At 38.3% G+C, this 19,600-nt stretch overlaps 1 protein-coding gene across 1 annotated transcript; it reads left to right on the top strand.

The window, feature by feature from the left end:
• Positions 1-525: 525 nt before the first annotated feature.
• LOC137128854 (alpha-2-macroglobulin-like) lies at positions 526-19,403 on the top strand. Its single transcript, XM_067507477.1, has 37 exons — positions 526-556; positions 1,779-1,879; positions 2,024-2,204; positions 3,143-3,299; positions 3,624-3,676; positions 4,364-4,384; positions 5,154-5,319; positions 5,408-5,492; positions 5,585-5,690; positions 6,293-6,410; positions 6,540-6,649; positions 6,736-6,903; positions 7,127-7,354; positions 7,573-7,636; positions 8,052-8,197; positions 8,954-9,103; positions 9,263-9,406; positions 9,501-9,591; positions 9,702-9,858; positions 10,201-10,426; positions 11,111-11,237; positions 11,386-11,507; positions 12,086-12,137; positions 12,223-12,306; positions 12,787-12,963; positions 14,054-14,129; positions 14,330-14,486; positions 14,618-14,692; positions 15,189-15,351; positions 15,429-15,616; positions 16,207-16,419; positions 17,704-17,828; positions 18,243-18,333; positions 18,413-18,481; positions 18,571-18,676; positions 18,899-18,940; positions 19,108-19,403. Exons 2-37 carry the CDS (start codon positions 1,797-1,799, stop codon positions 19,110-19,112), a joined length of 4,326 nt encoding a protein of 1,441 aa, XP_067363578.1. The 5' UTR covers positions 526-556; positions 1,779-1,796; the 3' UTR covers positions 19,113-19,403.
• Positions 19,404-19,600: the final 197 nt, after the last annotated feature.

Raw genomic sequence — 19,600 nt, 5'->3', positions numbered from 1 at the left:
GTAGATTGTGGTCATTTTTTACAGCAGTCATCAGAGAAAGAATTGGAAAAGAGATGTCAGTGTTTTAAAGATTAATTGGTATCTGGAGAGGATGAGAACATCAGGTATGACATGGTATTCAGACAATATAAAAAAATCTTTTGTTTGCTTATAAAAATATTCACCCCCCTTGTAAGTTTTTACATTTACAATTTTATGACACTGAATTGTTTTTGGTCTGTTAAGTACAAAGCTAAATACAAACACATTGTCAGATGAATTATAAAGACCGAACAAAATTGTTGGCACCGAAAACAAAAAATGTTTTTAAATAAATCACAGAAAAATAAATAACGCAAATCCAAATATAATATATGCCCAATTAAAAAGTCTGATTTGTAAGTGTGAAATGAATTTTGTCCGTTTTGTTTTTTTATGTTGTATCCCTTTTATGTCGGGGGGTGGGCAGCTTGTAGCCATGGTTTAGCCGGAGACCTGAGGGTAAGGAGGTGCCAGTTCATCCCATAAACAAACTGGTGGTGAAAGGAGTTGGCGTAGTTTGGACAACGTTTCCCAGGTCAGTAGCAACGTGCAGCTTGAATGTAAACATACAAAACTTTACACACTAGCGTTTTATGAAGTTGTTTATGAGCGTTTGTAAAATGATGCGAGCGAAGGCGCCGTTTCATGTACGTGTGGGTGCCGTCTACGTGCTGGAGAATCACACAACGCTCTAGCGGACGTGCTCACTGACGCTGAGTAATGTACAGTAAACCTTTCAGGGAGGTTCACGGTCGTGATGTGTTCGGAGATGTGCTTCAGTAGTTAAGACATGTCAGGACAAATAAATCCATTGTGAAATAAACAACTGTTGAAGGTTTAAAGTTGTTATGCCTTAAGAAAAACCTGGTTGTGTTTATGTGCATGGAAGTCCCGTCCACACCATGTTTCTAGTGTCTATTGTCTCATGTCTCCCTGTGCACACATTTGTATTTGTATTAATACAAACATAATTACAATCATTTGTGCAGAACAAGGTCACATGCAGTATAGTTAAGTGAAACTGAAAGTAAATTTGAGAGGAATTTGAACTAATTACAACCAAATTCACCATAAGTAAAATAAAAGTAAAATGTATGCCCTGTTTCTGAAACAAAGAAATGACAAAATAGGTTTTAAATAGTTTCAAACAAAACAGCGTGCAAGACATAAACTTGGGAGACTCCAGTTCAGGAGAAAAAGGGGGGTTATTTCCCGCAAGCTCCTCTCTGTGTACCAGATGTTACTGGGACCCTGTTCACCAAGAATTTCCAATACTGTCAGTGTGCAGGCAGTTTTAATGGGAAACAGCAGATCCAACTTGAACAATGAGTGTTTCTCAAAATCAACAGGAAAAGTGTATCTGAGGGAAGAATACCAGGAGCTGTTTGTTGTGACATAACATGCACTACCATTTATGTATCAACATTCATACAACATAAAGTTGTATTTTTTGTTTTGAGCATCTCACCTGTGTGTGCATGCTCACTGTCATCATCAGAAGATCACCACCAAAGATGGTTAAAAAAAGAGGGGACTGAGGTTCAGATTCATCAGAAGCTTTTGCTCAAAGCAAAATGAAAGGAACATATTGTGATTAAACAGTCTTTGAGGAAACTGCGAGATTTGACTTTCGCACTTATGTTGTTGCTGTTGTTATTGTACACAAGGCCCACGTTTCAATCAAACGTGTTCACTTATGTGTGTAAATCCTATTTTTGGATCATAGATCATTTGACAGACACACATTTGCCCCTTAGGGTCCACTCCAGTCAGTCATGGGTCATCCTGGGATTAAGATGTGGACATGGACACTGTGTCTCTTGAGCTGGATGTGTGTGGATCAAGTGTTGGCAGGACCGTAAGTTTGCTTTTGCTGTCTGAAATATTTAAGAATAACTGATCTGATCTGATTAATCTGATTTTCATTAATATTCGGTTTGTCGTTCTTCTGTGTCAAATGCAGTGAGGAAAATTCTGTATTTGTGAATTCTTCTGTCTGTAGGCAGTACATGGTGGTCATTCCCGCAGTTCTTGAAGCTGGAGCTGAAGCCAAATTCTGTGCAAGTCTCCTGCAGCCCAGCAAGACTCTGGTCATGACTGTAACTTTGATTTCTAAAGAAAAAAGCACCAGACTCCTTAAGCAGACATCAACTGAAACGTTTCATTCCTGCTTTCAATTTAAGGTCAGGATCATCAGTCAGTAAGGCACCTACAAGAAGTTACCTGGCACAAGTAGGCAGTTTTCTGGGGGGGTTCCTTGAGGCCAACTAGCTATTGTTTATGGATTAGCTGTGTGCTGGTAGGGGGGGGCAGTCTGTCTCATTTAGTGGTAGCTGGACTCTATATATTACCTAATCTAGTCTCTCTAGGATACTACTGTACAAGGCTCTGCCCCCCTCACTGGGAGGACAGGTTTGGGACATCTGCCCTTCATTCCTTTATCCATCCATTTTGTGTTACTTACCTGGTATCCAGCTGCGAAGGCAACGAGTCTAGCAAAGGTTGAGGTGTTGAGATCCTACCTCTCTCTAAAGTCCATCTACCCTACGTATTTGCAGCAACATTTTTTGGTCATTCACCACATCTGCCCACTGTGATACTGTACCTGTTTACCTGTCAGTGGTTAACTTATTAACAAAGAATACCTAAACAACTCAGTGGAATCCCGATTCCTTCTCTTAAATCTGAGGTCCAACAATTGGTTTGAGCCTTATGAAGCAAGATGTTCCCAATTCATCCTTTTAACACGTTTATGGTTTGAATTTAACAGCTCTGTGAGCCGCTAAGCAAAATCCTTCTTTAGTGCCCAACATTAAGCTTCATAGTCACTCCTGTCATCCAGCCTTGGTAGCAGATTTGACAGAGCATCCCCAGTGAGACATTGGTAACAGGAGGACTATCTCTTCAATGGACAACTTATCTACATGTAACTCAACATGTTATCCTTAAGTCCATATTTTTAGCACTAAGATAAACAACGCACAATAAACATTAATCACAATCTGAACTGCGTTTATAGAACAATGCTTACACAACATACATTTGTAATTAGTTTGATGTTTTATGTATTTATATAGTAAAATTAAGGTCTTTCTTCTCTTTTGTTTTTTTTTTTTCACAGGCTCCTTTCGTGCACAAAGAAGAAGTGCAGAAGTTTGAGGTGGAGGTACGAGGTGGCACATTTTACTCAAAACAAATCAAGAAAGTTATGATCAGAGCCTATCAACCAATGACATTCATCCAGACAAATAAACCGATCTACATCCCTGGACAAACAGGTAACCTTTAAATGATGATCCCACAGCTGTGACTCATCTTTTATATATTTCCAATACTTAATCATAAACCGATATGGTGAAATCCAGTAAGTGACTATTTAGTATATTTGTATGAAGAATTTTTTCCCCCACATTTTACTACAATCCACCCTGATCTACAAGGTCTAGTCAGTTAACATGATGTATGAATATCATGTGGGAACAGATCATAGCACAGGAATTACAGAAAGGAATCACATAAAAGCCAAAATAAGAAATGTTATCTTTCCTAATGTGATGTAGATGTCACGTTAAATATCTGTTATCATTTTAATTTTCTTTCAGTGCATTTCAGAGTTGTCACACTAGACACGAAGTTCAGACCTGCCAATCCGCTGGTGAGTCTCCCCTGTCTTCTGGATTTTATATATATATTACCATAGCATTGCTTAAGGCTGGGGTGGAATAAAGACACTAAGTTGTCTGTAATTATTAAATGTGTAATGTGTAACCCTCACTAATGCTGCACCAGGTAAAGGTGAAACTAAATTAAATGAATTGACAACTACTTCATCCATTGTAATACATCAGCATCTATGAGTATTTAGAAGTACAATATTTCCTTCTGAATTGTAGCCAAGTTAAAAAATTTATAAAATTCTTAGGTAAAGTAGGCTACAAGTTATACTTAGTCAAGTATGTTACATTTGAGTAAATTAGTACATTTTCATACTTCTTTAACAGCTGTGGACAACAGATCATGGCAGTAGGATTATTTAAATGCACAGAGTGCATCACAGAGTTCCAGCTTTGTTAAATTTATTTAACATTTTGAACATCATTCTGCTGCCTTTAGTTTGTGACTGAACAAAGCACAGACCATTCTCCAAACTGCTTTTTTTCTCCGTGCAAAAACCTTTCTGGCTACTGTCAGGAAAGTGCAGTGTCACAGCGGAAGTTTAAAATAAAAATATTTAAGTTACCACCACTACAGTGTATGATCACAGAGTAATCACCACAGTGGCACTGGTTTCTTCATTAAAACAAGACAGACTAACTTGTCTTTGTCTCACTACTTTTTACAGTATAATACCATCACGATTGAGGTAAGACAAGATCCACAGATAATTTTTAATGTCTTATAAATTTATGCACAAATCTTAAAAGGTTAAAAAATGTTATTCAGAACAGTATCCATTTATCAATTTTTATGTTAATTATTATGTCAGTGTTTATAGTTAAAAGATTTCATTTCATCATAACAACTGACAATGGCACATTGAACAGTGTGATAATCACATGGACTAAATCGACTGCCCTTACAATACTCAGCAAGCCAGCAGGTGGACAGGCACTGTGTTCTGACTTGTTGATCATAGCCAGGATTATAGTCCTACCTGCCCACAGGAGCATAACACCACCATGTGGTTGTTGTTTATATGAAATGTATTGTGGTAATAAACTTTACACTAAACAGCAGAAACAAAGTATTTGCAACAGCAAGCTTGACAAATTTAAATACTTACCAGGGAAACTACCAGGCAGAACAGTTTAGTAAACTGTCCTTAAAGGCCAAATTTTAGTGTTTCATTTTATTAGTACAACTAGTGCTTTACGCTTCCTAAATCATGGTTATGTAGCTTGAACGTAGTCTATGAGCTTTAGTCAACGTCCACTTACTAGCTTTTTTCTTTTTCATGTATTTATGTTTTGACTGTTTATCACTGCACAAAATCTATCCCAAGTATAGCTTAGTTTTATCTGCTGTTTTGTTGTAGGAGAAAAGAAAACTATGCAGCATGGTTTACACTATTTCAATGTTCAGTGTTTCCTGTTTGTGCCATAAATACTCATTTCTTCTTTTTATTTTACCAGGATGTTAAGAAGAATCGAATTGCACAGTGGTTGAATGAAACATCCGATAGTAAAATTTTGCAGCTTTCTTACTCCTTGAACTCAGAGGCTCGAGAAGGAAATTACAGTATCATTGTGGGGGTTGGTGAAGGCAAAGTATACCACAACTTCAAGGTGGAGAAATATGGTACATTATGACTAATCTTTCGATATTCCCCTTCAGCCAGTTTATAACTGAGCAAGAATGCTGACAACCCTGCTTTGTCCCTCTGCAGTGTTGCCTAAGTTTAATGTTAAGTTAGATGCACCTGATGAAGTAAGTATTGCACAGGAAGAAATCAAAGCTGAAGTATGTGCAAAGTGAGTAAACCTACTTACTTTAAAAGGTCATGTTTGGTGGGGGAATGACCTCTTTTCACCAACATGCTGATGTTTTTTCCCAATCTTATTAGGTATACATATGGACAGCCTGTACCAGGAAGTGTTAAAGTTGAAGTGTGTCGACCTCCTGAACACCATGGTATTGCTGAAGCTCCATGCTACAAGGAGACAAAGAAGGTACAATGGCTATAATCTAATCTTTCAAAGCATGCTGCATATACTGCAAAGGAAGCATGTTCTCCAAACCCAAATAACTCTATGCATTGTTTGTCCAAAATGGCAGCTACTGCAACACAATTCTTTGTCTTAGCCAAAGATTCTGCTTCACAACTGTGCAAACGTGGTTTGGGTGGGTTTGACCACAAAGACACATGGGTTAGACACTAAATAACCATGGTTAGGTTTACTTTGATATAATTGGTTTGGCTAAAATAACTCAATAACTTGCTTACTTTACTTTGTATGACATACCTTTGCTATACATTATGTTACATATGTAAATGTGTAGTCCCTGTGTGTGCTCCAGTATGGTATCGATAACCTTAAGATTATAGTTAGGGCACAATACATAACATTGCTAGGGATACTTGCAGTATCTTACTCTAAGGAATAACAATTCACAATAATCTAAATATCAGAAAGGTGGTGAAAATAATATTACAAATAAAGAATTTTGAAAAAGATGAATGAATAGCAGAAAGCGGTAGGATTTGTTAAACGTTTTAATGACATTACATGCTGTATGTGTGTATTTTAACACATGTTATTGTCCTTTATAGATGGACAAGAAAGGCTGTGCCACTTTTTCTTTTAATATGTCATATTTCCCTGAAGACGACCAAATTATGTTTTTAAATGCACTGGATTTTCGTGCCAAAGTGGAAGAGGAGGGGACAGGCAAGTTTAATTACACTTTTTATTTTAAACACCCCTGCTGCCTCACTGAATATTCAAATAATACCTTAACATACTATATTGAGACATTATGGCATATACATTGTTGTAACATGAAGGCTTCTCATACAGGTATTTCACACACTCAAGAGAAGAAAATAGGGATCTCATATGTTGTTGGAAAGCTGTATTTTATTGATACACCCAAGGTTTATCACAAAGGATCAAATGTGGAGGGAAAAGTAAGTTGGAAAATGTTGTCTTCACTTCTTTGGTGAAGCAACTGAAGCTTTGTGCCTTCTCTGATATAAATTAATGCTTCCAACAGATTAAAGCAGTTTATTACAACAACACACCCATTCCTGACATGCCAGTGTATCTGTTTGAGTGGGAAAACTGGTCCTTACGTCAGCTACAGGCTCTCACTACTCACAGCGATGGTGTTGCCACTTTCTCTCTTAACACAGCTGGCTATAATCGGGACATCAATCTCCGTGTAAGTTAAAACCATATTGCCAATATTTGTCAGTTACATCAAAACGGAATGTGAACAAGACAGTAGATGAGGTACAAAAGATGAAACCTTAAACGAAACCTTACATTTCTATGCAAACAGCTGGACAAGGCACCATGTCACTACAGCTCCTATTCTTTTGTTCTGGGCCAACTAAAGTTACCATGTTTATGATGCGTTTTTTTCTACATGTGTGTATGTGCAGGTTAAGAACACACCATCGCATCAATATCAAGGGGAAAGTACTGCTCATTATGAGGCTGGAGAACACAGACTGTCTCTAGTGCAACTTTCTGCTCCTGTCACTAAAACGGTCAGCTCCCTGAAGGTGCAGGAGAAGAATAAACCACTTTCCTGCGACATGGAAGAGACAATCTTAATTCAGTACACCATAATCGCAGAAAACCAGGGTTCTGTGGGTGTGATGTGTCTGGTGAGTGATTCAGTAGGTGGACTATTCTGCTCCTTGTCACTAGCTCTTTTTTTTTTATATAAACTTAAAGGAACACTTTCAGGTTTAAGGAGATGGAATGTGTCACAAATTCGTTCTTAGTTTCAGAGCCATTGAACCCCTACTATTGAATGACAATGAACTGAGGTTTTTGTCTTACAAAGCGTCCTCTTTGTGTCTTTTTCTGTCAAATGCCCTAGGTTTTATCCAGAGGAGCCATTGCACTCCAAGAACTTAAATATGTTGAAGTACAAGAAAAAGCAGGTAGGCAAAGATGTTAATGTCTTTAATGTCTGTAGAAACTGTCAATTGTCAGTTGACTGACAATTTTAACAATTTTAACAATTGTTAAAAACAGTTTTTGGTTATTCCAAAGGTGCTACCAAGTGGAAACTAGAATTGCATGATGTTCTTGGAGTTAGTCAATTCCCCTAGGAAGTTGCAATTTCTGAATTCTGACAATTTAATCGATCCCCTATGATTTCTTTCCTATGACCTTGCCATTTGAAAAGCATTACAATTTTTTGGTTTTGTTTAGCCAATCTATTTTGATAAATAAAGGTTGCTTCTCATACAAAATGTTTCCTCAGTCCTACCTTAGTGATGTGGAGTCTTTAAGCATGTAAAATGATTGTTAACTAGAAGTGGGTGGATTGTAATATTTGGTTTGTTGTTTCAGTGAATGAGGGTCAAGTGTCCTTTAACGTGACAGTGATACCAGACATGGCACCAGAAATCCAGGTTATGGCTTACGCTGTCCTTCCCAGTAAGAAAGTGATCACCGCCGCTGCTGACTTCCCCACTGAGAAGTGCTTCAATCACAAGGTCAGTAGGACATTTGGATACAACGGCTCGACATAAACAGGTGAAGATCAATGTTTTCATTATTTGGTAATTAAGAATGTTAGGTTATTGGTGACTCCGATTGCTAGTTGATGAGAATGGGAGCGTGACTGGTTGTCTGTCTGTGTATGTCTCTCTGTGTTGGCCCTGAGATAGACTGGCAACATGTCTAGGGTATACCGCACCTTTTGCCCAATGACAACGCTCCAGCCCCCCATGACCCTGGGTTGATTAATAACATGAATTTGCAAATTACTTTCTTGTGAACAGCGTTATAAATCGATGACATTAAGGATTAAATTGAATATGTAGTAGTTTGCAGGGAGATGGGATAAATAAACAGCTAAGGGCTTCTTGCAGAGAATACAATATTCTTCTGGAGAAATTGTATTTTACCAATTTAATAAGAACCTGATAAAATAAACTTCAATCATCAAGTTAATTAAACATTAACATTGTGGTAAACATCCTTGTATTCTGGCAGATGTGGTTGCCCAAAGGTGATGCCAACCAGGTGTCCCAGCTATGCATGCAGTTGGGTGCAAAGGTTTGCTTCTCCTTATTTTGACATAGCAAAAAGAGGGTATAAGTAAAAGTTATAGTAAAATATATTGTTGCAAAAGTTTGTTTTGTTTGTTTGTTTTTTGTGTAGCATTGTACAACATTTAAATAAAATGCCCATTTGTTGCATTCATCTTATACTAGTCCTGATGGTGCAAGGTGCTTTGTGTGTGTCAGGTGTCTTTGGAGTTTTCTCGGTCCTCAGCTGTCCCAAGAGAGGAGACCACTATTCAAGTCACAGCTGATCCAGAGTCTTTGTGTGGTGTCAGCACTGTCGACCAGAGTATCCTCATTAAGGAGCCGGGGAAGAGTCTGGATGCAGACAAGGCACACTACAAACAAATGATGAGATGCTTTAAAGATAGGATACACGTGACTGTCATGTCACACATGTCTTAAATCCAAAGATTTACTCAACTGTCAGATCATCATACAGTGGAAGTTAGTTAGTTAGATAGTTAGTTTGAACCTTATTTTCTTTTTCAGATTTTTAACTTGCTGCCTGTCAGGAAACTTTCAAATGTACCATTTGAGGTTCGGGATCGTAGAAAATGTCCGATCCATGCAATAGGAAGAAATTATATTTTTGACTTTCGAAGGCAAGGCAACAATATATATACGGTTTTCCAGGTACTTCTTTAACAATTTGAGTATTATAAAAAAGTGGTAAAAGGTTTCATTGTTATACATGTAAATAATTCTTTATCATATTTGGTTTATCTAGAAAAGAGGACTACAGCTGGCAACAAACGTGCCCAACCGATCACCTCCATGCACCTTCCTAGAAAGAAGGCCATACCTCTTTCACCACTACGGTGACAACATTGTTTTAATTGCCAAGCTTCATATTAGCCAACATTAAAACTGTTCACTGTGAAGTTGCTCTCCTTTGCTTGTGATTGAATATTTTCTGTTTTTTTTCCAGATCCAGATCTTATTTACATGCATTCTTATAAAAGGTTTGCACGCAGAAATAGGATTTATGGTAAATTTAGCAGATCATCTTCTACTAATACTCCGCCAGTTGTGACAATCCACTCTTTCTTCCCTGAAACATGGATATGGGACCTGATGGAAGTTGGGTACGCTTCTGCTGTCTCCACTTAGCGCTAAATTATTTTTCACTTCTCTTAAAGACTTTTTTTTTTAATTTCATTTGAACGCCTAAAACTGTTAACACTAAGAGCCATTTGAGGGCTGTGACTCTTAGGTATCTTAGGTAAGCAGTATCTCACAAATGTTGTTTTTATTATTAAGCTGTATGGTCTGCAATCCTTGTGGGCCATTATGCATCATATTTTATAAATATTCAACTACTGTAACCGTAGTGTTTTTGTGCAGTTTATTCTACCCATGTATTTCTTTTAAATTGACTTATATAAGTGTATTTTTACAGCTGTGTTTCTGTGTATTTGTTGGTCCAGAGAGTCTGGAACAAGGGATGTGTCCCTCACTGTCCCAGACACCATCACCACCTGGGAGACGGAGGCTTTCTGTTTGTCCCCTCGGGGATTTGGTTTGGCTCATCGTAACGAAATCACCGTTTTCCAGCCCTTTTTCCTGGAGCTCATCCTGCCCTATTCCATCATCCGGGGGGAGCACTTTGAGCTGAATGCATCCATCTTCAACTACCTAAACAGATGCTTCATGGTAATCAATGTTTTTAAGTGCAGATGTGAGCAAGTTACTATGCTCATGTAATGCCACATTGTTTGACATCATAGCTGTCCACGTTAGCACAATAATGTTTTCTAATTAGCTCCAATCCAAAGTGATGATGAACAGCTTAATAAGTGCATTAAAACATTTATGCAAATTAAACAGTTTGTTAAAATTCCAGTTACAGCTTTCCTATCTCATCCAAACTCTGGTCATTTTCTAAATTAATCACATTTTAAACCATCCCCATTCTTTATCGGTCATATTATTGGTTATAGCGGCACGCAAGTGTCATATAGAACTGCCATATCAACACATAGATGGGAAGTGCAGAAAATCGCCACAGGTGACGCATGTCTAATCTTTTCACTCTCTGTGTTTTGTTTACAATAAACATTTTTATATTTTTGTCAATAAAAAAAATAGAGAAAATCACAGGCCTTATTCTTTCAGCATTTGCCTTACTCAAAATAAATAGGTCAATTTTACATTACAGAGGAGCTTTTCATTACAGAGGAGCAAAAAAATGACAATGTGGTTTTCCAAATTCTGTAATCACAGATTAAAATTTATGATGGTGAATAGTTATATTGACCCAAAACAAATCAGATTAGTATATTTACGCTGTGTTTGTAATACGTATTTGTGTTATTTGTAAATGTGTTTTTGCAACAGGTCAGTGTGACTCCAGAGCCTTCTTCAGATTATACCCTCACCCCTCTCTCTGGTGACCACAACACATTCTGTCTTTGCAGCAATGAACGCAAGATCCTCAGCTGGACCATGGTCCCCTCATCCCTAGGTGAAAATCAAACCTTTATCCATACTGGTCAAAAATATTAGGGAAAAGACAATTCCTCATCATCCTTATGAAATCAGTGAGATTTGTCCTAAGTTACTAAATGCCATGACAAGATATAAAAAAGTGATCTTTTGTGATCTATTTTTAGGGACTGTGAATGTGTCTGTGACTGCTGAGGCTGTGGTATCCTATGCTTCGTGTGACAATGAGATTGTGAACGTGCCAGATAGAGGTCGAATTAATGTTGTCAAAAAATCTCTCATTGTAAAGGTTGGTGATTTAATTTCAACCATTATATAGTTTATATTTGGCATAGTTCAACCATTACCATTACTGGTTGTATTAATGAGATTAAATAATACTGATTAGCACAAACACTGTTGTATACATTAAGTATTCAGTAATCATCTGTGGGCCGAGCAGGGATTGATGAGGGTCTTGAGAAAACCATTTCGCTAGAGCTTGACTGAGGTCCACCTGTGGAAAATTGAACTGATTAGCCATAGTTCTGTAAGGTTCATATCTTTGTTTATAAAGTCCCACAGTGCATGATTGACAAAAAACTAAAGCTATGATGCCAAGGAACTCATATAGCATGATCTCTGGTATGGAATGTGCACTTTGTTGTCCACACCTGCTATCCAAGACTAATTTTAAAAAGGTAAATTTTCAAAATTATTAATTACTTTTCAATTAAATTTTTTTTAACTTTGTTATTATGGATTGTGTGTATATTGATTGTCAAAATTGCAACATATTCCATTTAAACTTAAACACACAACATAGCAAAATGTGCAAAAACTGAAACTGTGAATACTCTGACTCTACAATATTTTTTTCCCACTCAGGCTGAGGGAACTGAGACGACAAATACTTACAATAGGCTGCTCTGTCCAAAAAGTCAGTATGGAGCTGATTGCATACTTTAATACTTGCAAAAGCATTCATATACAAAATGTTAAAAGTTGAGTTTGTTTGTACACAGGAGACGGTCTAACAGAGGAAATAAACATACATCTCCCTGGGAATGTGATTGATGGATCTGCCCGTGCTTCACTATCTGTCCTAGGTATACTAATTTTTTTTTTAATCAGTGCTTTAATCAACAAACTCAAATACAGTCAGTTACAGGAACATGTTTCTTTCTTTTGAAGCCTCATGAGCATGGGTATCAAAAGTAAAAAATTGACTTCTGCAACTACATCTAAGTGTCAGTAGACCGTTTCAGACTGTTGCACTTTCGTGAACACTGTCCTGGTACGTGACAAAGTTGCTCTCTGCATCTCTTTACACTTGTGAAATCTGTGACGCATACTGTGGATTTTGTTGTCATGCAATATGCTGTATAGGTGCACATCAAAACTAAAACAGCAGTCGGCAACGTCGTTCCCAGTGTGCCATATGTCGGTACATGTGCAATGTCACATAGAGCTCTGTTCACAAACGTAGAGCTCTGTTCACAAACGTTGAGTGTTGTTTGGAGTGATATTTATAAATCTTTTTAAACAACGGGTATTAAAGCATTTTTCTTTCTACACTATATGTGCAGGTGACGTCCTGGGTCGAGCACTGAACAACCTGGATGGACTGCTGCAGATGCCATTTGGATGTGGGGAGCAGAACATGGCGCGCCTAGCCTCCAACATCTACATCCTGCAGTACCTGAAAGACACACATCAGCTGACCCCAGCCATCATTGAAAAGGCTACTGAAATTCTCACTAGCGGTGAGTTGGTATTGCTAATTATTCCTGCATTTAAAAAACCCTGGCATGTGAGAACATCATGTATGGCAGGTCCAGAATTGATAAACTTGGTATTGGCTGTACAAAATATACATGTAAGCAGACGAGCTCCAAAAAGACTTAAAGGCTGCCATATAGCCTAGAGTTTGTAGCACAAATTGCCAAACATATAGCGGCGGGCAAGGGCCATTTAAGGAAATTAAAAAAAATAAAAGAATAATAAAATAATATTTTATAAACTCCTAGATAGACCGGCAGCCAGAGCAACGAGGCTAAGCCTAGAGTAATGTGCTCTCTCTTCTGTGTTCCGATTAACAATCGTTTAAGCAGCATTTGAAGACAGGACAGGGACAAGTGAGAGAAACCAAAATACAGAGAAATGCAGCAATTTAGCCGAGTTGTAACACAAGCATGGGTTGCAGTCTCAAAGTGCTTTTTTTTGACAAATATGATTTAACTTTTGCCGACTGTCTTAACTGAAAGAAGCTGGATTTCACCAGTGCACTAACCTGCCCTACCAAGCTAAAACCACAATAAATTGTGTCAAGGGCCCGAAGTTGTAGGGAGGACCCACTGCTGGTGCTTGGACCAAAGACAATACCTCTGTCCTTTGGTTAGAGGCAGATTCGATTTGTGAGTCAGTTTGATTAGATTGTTTTTTTTTCCCTGGGACAATAAGTTCCACTGTTCTTGAACCTATTAGTAGTCTGTAGGGGCTAAACTATTGCATAAAGGGAAGAAAACAACCATCTGGAGCGACTTTTAAAGTATTCAGTAAAAATATTGTTCAAGCTGTTGGAGGGCCCACAATCCTCCTCCCCTCCCTCTGACATTAGATTCATCCTGCCTGTGTCCATCCATCCATTATATGTAACCGCTTATTCAGTTTAGGTTCCCAGGGGGCTGGGGCTTATCCCAGCTGTCATTGGGGCACACAGCCCAGAAATATCACCAGTCTATCTTCGGGCCAATACAGAGAGACATACACAGACAGGAAACCATTGTTTGAAATGGGACCTTCAAACCATAGAATGCCCTAATAATAAGCATGTGTACATTTATTGTTTCACAGGCTACCAGAGACAGCTGAACTACGAACATTACGATGGTACTTACAGCCCATTTGGATCAGGAGCAGGGAACACTTGGTGAGAACATTGCTGATTAGTCATCCATACAAAATTTTTATTTAGAGTGCAGTATTTAGCCTCAGAAAAAAAAAAAAAACTTTTATACCTACACCATAGAAAACAGTATGATTACACAGTGGAGCACACTGCCCAACAGAGCTACTGTCGTTATAGCATACACACGTATACAAACATAATTCTACATAAATTCTATCCAGGTTGACCGCATTTGTGCTGAGATCTTTTGCTAAAGCTCAGTCTTTCATCTACATTGACCCAACAAAGATTGAAGAGGCTAAGACTTGGCTGGAGGTTAAACAACAAGAAAATGGCTGTTTTGAACAGTCGGGGAAATTCTTTAACAACCGAATGAGGGTAAGCTGACAGTACCTGCACAGTTTGTATGAAAGTGACTCATGCTAATGATGACATCTTGCCAGTGTTAACTAGCCTGTATGTTATAGGTCCCATCTATATAATGTCTGAATGATGTCTTCTCTCTACAGGGTGGTGTGTCTGATGAAGTGACTCTCAGTGCTTATATCACTGCTGCCTTCTTGGAGATGAACGTGTCAGCGGATGTGAGTAGATTGGTCTTTCCTGTACCATTAATCTAGAAAGAATTTCTTTGACTGTATGCAAATTAAATAGGCTTTATACTAATTATATAGAAAAAAATCCAAATTCATGCACTTCTTCGATACATCTACTAGTAATAGTGCTTTCTTTCCAGCAATTTCCCCTTTTCACCACATCTTCCTACTATTATTTCTTATTTGTTATTAGTATGTTTTGAATTGTGTTACATTCTCGCTGTTGGGAATATGTGAGAAAATGTCTGCTCAGGGCAGACGTTTGTTGTAAGCTGTAAGTGTAATAGTAACAGTAGATGTCCAGTAAAGTAGAGCGTTAAAAGTGGTTCCACCAACACAACACCAGGATGCCAAGATTATTTCCCCATTTATATACATTTTAGGTTTCAAAATATTTCTCTTTGTTCACTAGAAAAATCATCTAAGAAAACTCAATCAGTCCTAAAAGGATATTTTTAAATTGTGTTCTTCTGATATTTCATAGACTCCTGTGGTGAGAAAGAGCCTGTTGTGCCTCAAGAAGTCCATCAATGACCTCAGCAACACCTACACTACAGCTCTGCTGGCGTACGTCTTCACCCTGGCAGGAGACATGGAGACGCGAGCTCATCTTCTGCAGCACCTAGACTCAGTAGCATTGGATGAAGGTGAGACATCACATTAAAGGAAATCATGGTGACTGTAAGGGACATGACACCTGTTTGTCTGTGGGTGGTTGTTTTAGGAGGATTCCTGCACTGGTCTCAGACTGCAACAGAAACATCAGCCTCTCTGTCTGTGGAGATCAGCTCCTATGTGCTACTCGCCAAACTCAGTGCCTCCCCTACAGCTGAAGACTTGGGCTACAGCTCCCGTATCGTCAGGTGGCTGACGGGGCAGCAGAACCATTACGGAGGCTTCTCCTCCACACAGGTACAGGCCAAACCTTCAGCGCCTCCTAGCTAGTGTAGTCCTTTGCTTCATCTATGAAAGTCTCCCTCATTCATTTTAAATAGGGTGGCCAAAACATTAGAACCCCCTGTTCTTATAATGCACTCCAGTACAACTCCACTACTTTGACCTCAATAATAAGTGTGTAGAAATAGTGGAATTCTCACTATTCCGACAGTTTCAACCTAAAAACTGAGAAAATATAACATTGTAAAAGTAGAATTCAGGGCAGAGCCGCTGTTTTGGATTGCAATAAATTGCACAGGTGATCATAATGTTATGCCAATGTTATATCAAATCAAGGAACCTTCTTTCAGTTTACTTCAGACTGTGACTTGACATTCTTATTTTGTCTGTAATTTAATTTCAAATTTAATGTGTCCAGTGGCCCGAGCCTGGAATTAAAAAAAAAAAAAAATAGTCCTAGTTCCTCTGATCAGCAATGTATGTGTCGTCAAGTATGCTTTTTTTGTCAAAAATTGAACTTTGTGCTGAGTTACTTCACGACAATAACGTTCTTATCTTACATACATACAAGTGTGTAATGCAGTATGTGCCTGTGTGTGTTGCAGGACACAGTGGTGGCTCTCCAGGCTCTGGCTCTCTACTCCACTCTGGTGTTCAGTCCAGAAGGTTCCAGTACAGTGACGGTCCAGTCTCCCAGTGGCCAGCTGACATTTGATGTGAACCAGGACAACAAACTGCTCTACCAGGAGAAGATGCTGCAAGATGTGACAGGAAAGTACAGCCTGGAGGTGAAGGGCAGTGCATGTGCTTCAGTGCAGGTCAGTGGACTGTTGAAAGCAAGGTCACAGGTTTGGTTTCAGTTTTTGTGGTCAGATGGTTAATTGTATGTGCACTTAGTCTATGTTTCTCTTTGCACACATTGATGTACACAAACTATTTTAGTTTTTAAATTGCCATGTGGTGGACTTTTAAGAAAGTGAACAAAACTAATGTTTTAAAAGCTGTGGGTTGTGTGCTGTTCTGAGCTCTGTGACTCTCTTCTGTTTTTGGTTTGTTAAAGATAACCGAACGATTTTTGTGACAGAGCTACAGCAATGTTCCAATCTATTCTTAAATCATCTTATTTTATTCCCAATAATTTTCATTCAGCTTCAGACTCTCTGGGAAGATCTTTCATTATGACATCTTAGCTCAATTGAAAGACAACATTTCACCTGTCTCTGTGTTGTTCACACTGTAGTTAACAAGATTTTTGCCACAAATCTAATCATTTCATCGTTTTGTTTAAGTGAATACTTGTGAAAAATGTGGAGAAATTCCCTCAGGCCCTTGCATACGACTACACTGTAGCCAGAGCACTGGCTTCTAGACTGAGTAAGAGCTGCAGGAGCCAGTTCTCTTTTTAATGGATTTTGTAGGCCCAGAATGCAAAATGCATTAGACTCTGGTGATTAAATTAGACTCTGGTGATTGAATTGGCTTTGCAGAACATTACTGCCCCGAAAAAAAGAATAAAAAGGTCTTGTGTTGCTTTCATTGTATGCTTTATATTATTGTCCTTCTGCACTTAGAAACACTGTTCAATGAGGTTTAAAGCATTTAGCTGAATGTGAGCAGATAATATTTCCATAAAGACTTCATCCTGCTGCTTTCGTCTGCAGTCACATCATCAATAAATATGGACAAAGTTTATTTGGCAGGTATACATGCACAAACCATAACACCACCTCCACCATGCTTTAGCAATGAGGTGGTAATCTTTATATAATGAACAGTTAATTCCATTCTCTACATTTTTCCCCCATCCTTCTGGTAAAAGGTGATCTTTGTGTCATGTTTCAGTGCAATGACGTTTTCTTGAGTTTTTTTTTTTGCATCATCTCAGTTTTGTCTAAATACACTTGAGCTCCTAAATTTGTGATACACATTTAAACATTTTATAATTATATAATAATTATGTCATTCCTTAAATATGTATTATTATTGGTGCTTCTATTTTTGGACCTTAGAATAAAATTACTTAAAAACAATAAGAGCCACAAATAGCTGCCTCAGCATTGTCTTTACTACAATACCAAAATGGTTCAAAATCTGTTTCCCAGCTTTCTCTTCACTATAACATCCCACCACCTGCTGATGTCTTTGAGCTGAGTGTGGAGGTCAAACCAGAGGCAAACTGCAGCAGCATGTCTCACAGACCAAAACTCACTGTGAAGTTCACCTACTTGTAAGTAATCAACTAGCAGATCTATCACCAGTTACAGAGGAAAACTGCAATTCTGGACAAATGGTCTGTTGGACATTTGGAGAATGTTTACAACCCAGTAGCCTCCACTAAAAAATTTTACTATCATATAATTAATGCAGCTGTACAAAGTATGAAAGGAGGGGACCTGATGGATCAGTGGTAGAGCATTGGGTTGGGATGTAGAAAGCCGCGGGTTCAAATCCTACCCCACCGTGTGTTGCCCTGAGCCAGAATAAAAAATGGGAGGGTTGTGGCAGGAAGGGCATCTGGCGTAAAAACTAATGCCAAATCAACGTGTGAAGGGACAAGCTGAAAGCCATTGATCTTTTTTAGAAAGTATGAAAGGCTGGGTGTGATTATTTTTTTTTTTTTTTTTTTTTGGTTCCATTGCAGATACAGTGGAAAGGAGAGCAGTACAAACATGGTGATCCTGGATGTCAAAATGCTTTCTGGATTTGTCCCACACCCAGAGTCTCTCAGGAGGGTGAGTAAATTAGGATAACGTTTAGTTTAGTAGCAGCTAATCATTTGTAATGATTGTAATAATCATCGTCTGTTTACAGCTCCAGCATGCCTCGCTGGTGGATCGTGTTGAACAAAAGGAAGATCGTGTTCTGGTGTACATACGAGAGGTGAGAGGAATCTACAGTGGAGAATAATAGCTTATTATTTTCATATTTGTTGATATGAGTTTTATTTGGTTTGGGGTTTTTTTTTGCAGTTAACAAAGGACACACCAATCAACCACAGCTTAGAGCTCGTACAGGAGGTCCCAGTGCAGAGCCTGAAGCCAGCTGTGGTCCAGATTTATGACTACTACCAGCCAAGTAAAGCAGACACTGTATTGGGAATCATTACATTTATTTTCAGATACTACTGAAACCTTTGTCTGCAGTTTAACTGGATAGATACAATTTTTAGAGTTTAGAAAACTTTTTTTATTCAGTATATTTGTTTATAGATATAGAAACAGTTCACATGTACATTAAACACAGGGTAAAGTTGTCTGTTCGGTCGCTCTTTGTTTAATTCTCCTTTTTAAATCTCAGGTGACCAGGCAGAGACAGAATATATCTACCCCTGTGCTGCAGGTAACAGTCTGAATTACCATAGTGTGCAAAGTATAACAAAATTAATTTAATTACAAAAGGATTAAACATATTTACATTAAAATAAGTTTTAATTTGTAGGAAAATCTGTTTTAACAAACAGGTGTAAAGAAGAGATTTTTTTAAAATGTATTTTCTTTTTTTTGCAGCTTAAAGCCTGAAGTGTTCCCTATAATTCCAGTCAACGGCTTTCGGCTTGTCCCTTCAGGGGTCGCCACAGCGGAACATGTTCCGCACGTTGATTTGGCATGTTTGTTTTACACCAGATGCCCTTCCTGCTGCAACCTTCCCCTTTTTTTTATGTCCAGGCTTGGGACCAGCCACCAGCCACCTGGGGCCACACCTGGTGGGGTGGGATCCCAGTCCAATGCTCTAGCGCTGAGCCTCCAGGCCCTGTATTCTATAATTCTAGTAAAATGTTAAATAAATCTTTGTTTTAAAAATGTGTAAATTGTTTATTTCCATGTCTGTTTGTGTATGTGCTTGCATTAGATTGCATTAGTTCATTTTACTCAAATAGTGGAACAAGCTTTAGTTGATGAAGTGCTGCTGAATTTTCAGTTTCAACTTCTAAGTCACAGAATACTAGACAGAATACAATATGAGTGGGGGAGGGGATGGGTATGGACCATTTTATAAAAG

The sequence above is a fragment of the Channa argus genome, chromosome 6 (genome assembly GCF_033026475.1).
Source record: "Channa argus isolate prfri chromosome 6, Channa argus male v1.0, whole genome shotgun sequence".
NCBI classification, from domain to species: Eukaryota; Metazoa; Chordata; class Actinopteri; order Anabantiformes; family Channidae; genus Channa; species Channa argus.
The sequence above is the reverse complement of the archived record's forward strand: the minus strand, read 5'-3'. Positions and strand labels throughout refer to the sequence as shown.

Bases quoted from the DNA above. Each gene is read 5' to 3' on its own strand.
- LOC137128854 (XM_067507477.1), top strand. From the start codon at position 1,797: ATGGGTCATCCTGGGATTAAGATGTGGACATGGACACTGTGTCTCTTG. The intron at 5,493-5,584 runs GTGAGTAAACCT...CAATCTTATTAG, and splicing joins AAAGCTGAAGTATGTGCAAA to GTATACATATGGACAGCCTG. The intron at 18,677-18,898 runs GTAAAGCAGACA...TTTAAATCTCAG, and splicing joins TTATGACTACTACCAGCCAA to GTGACCAGGCAGAGACAGAA.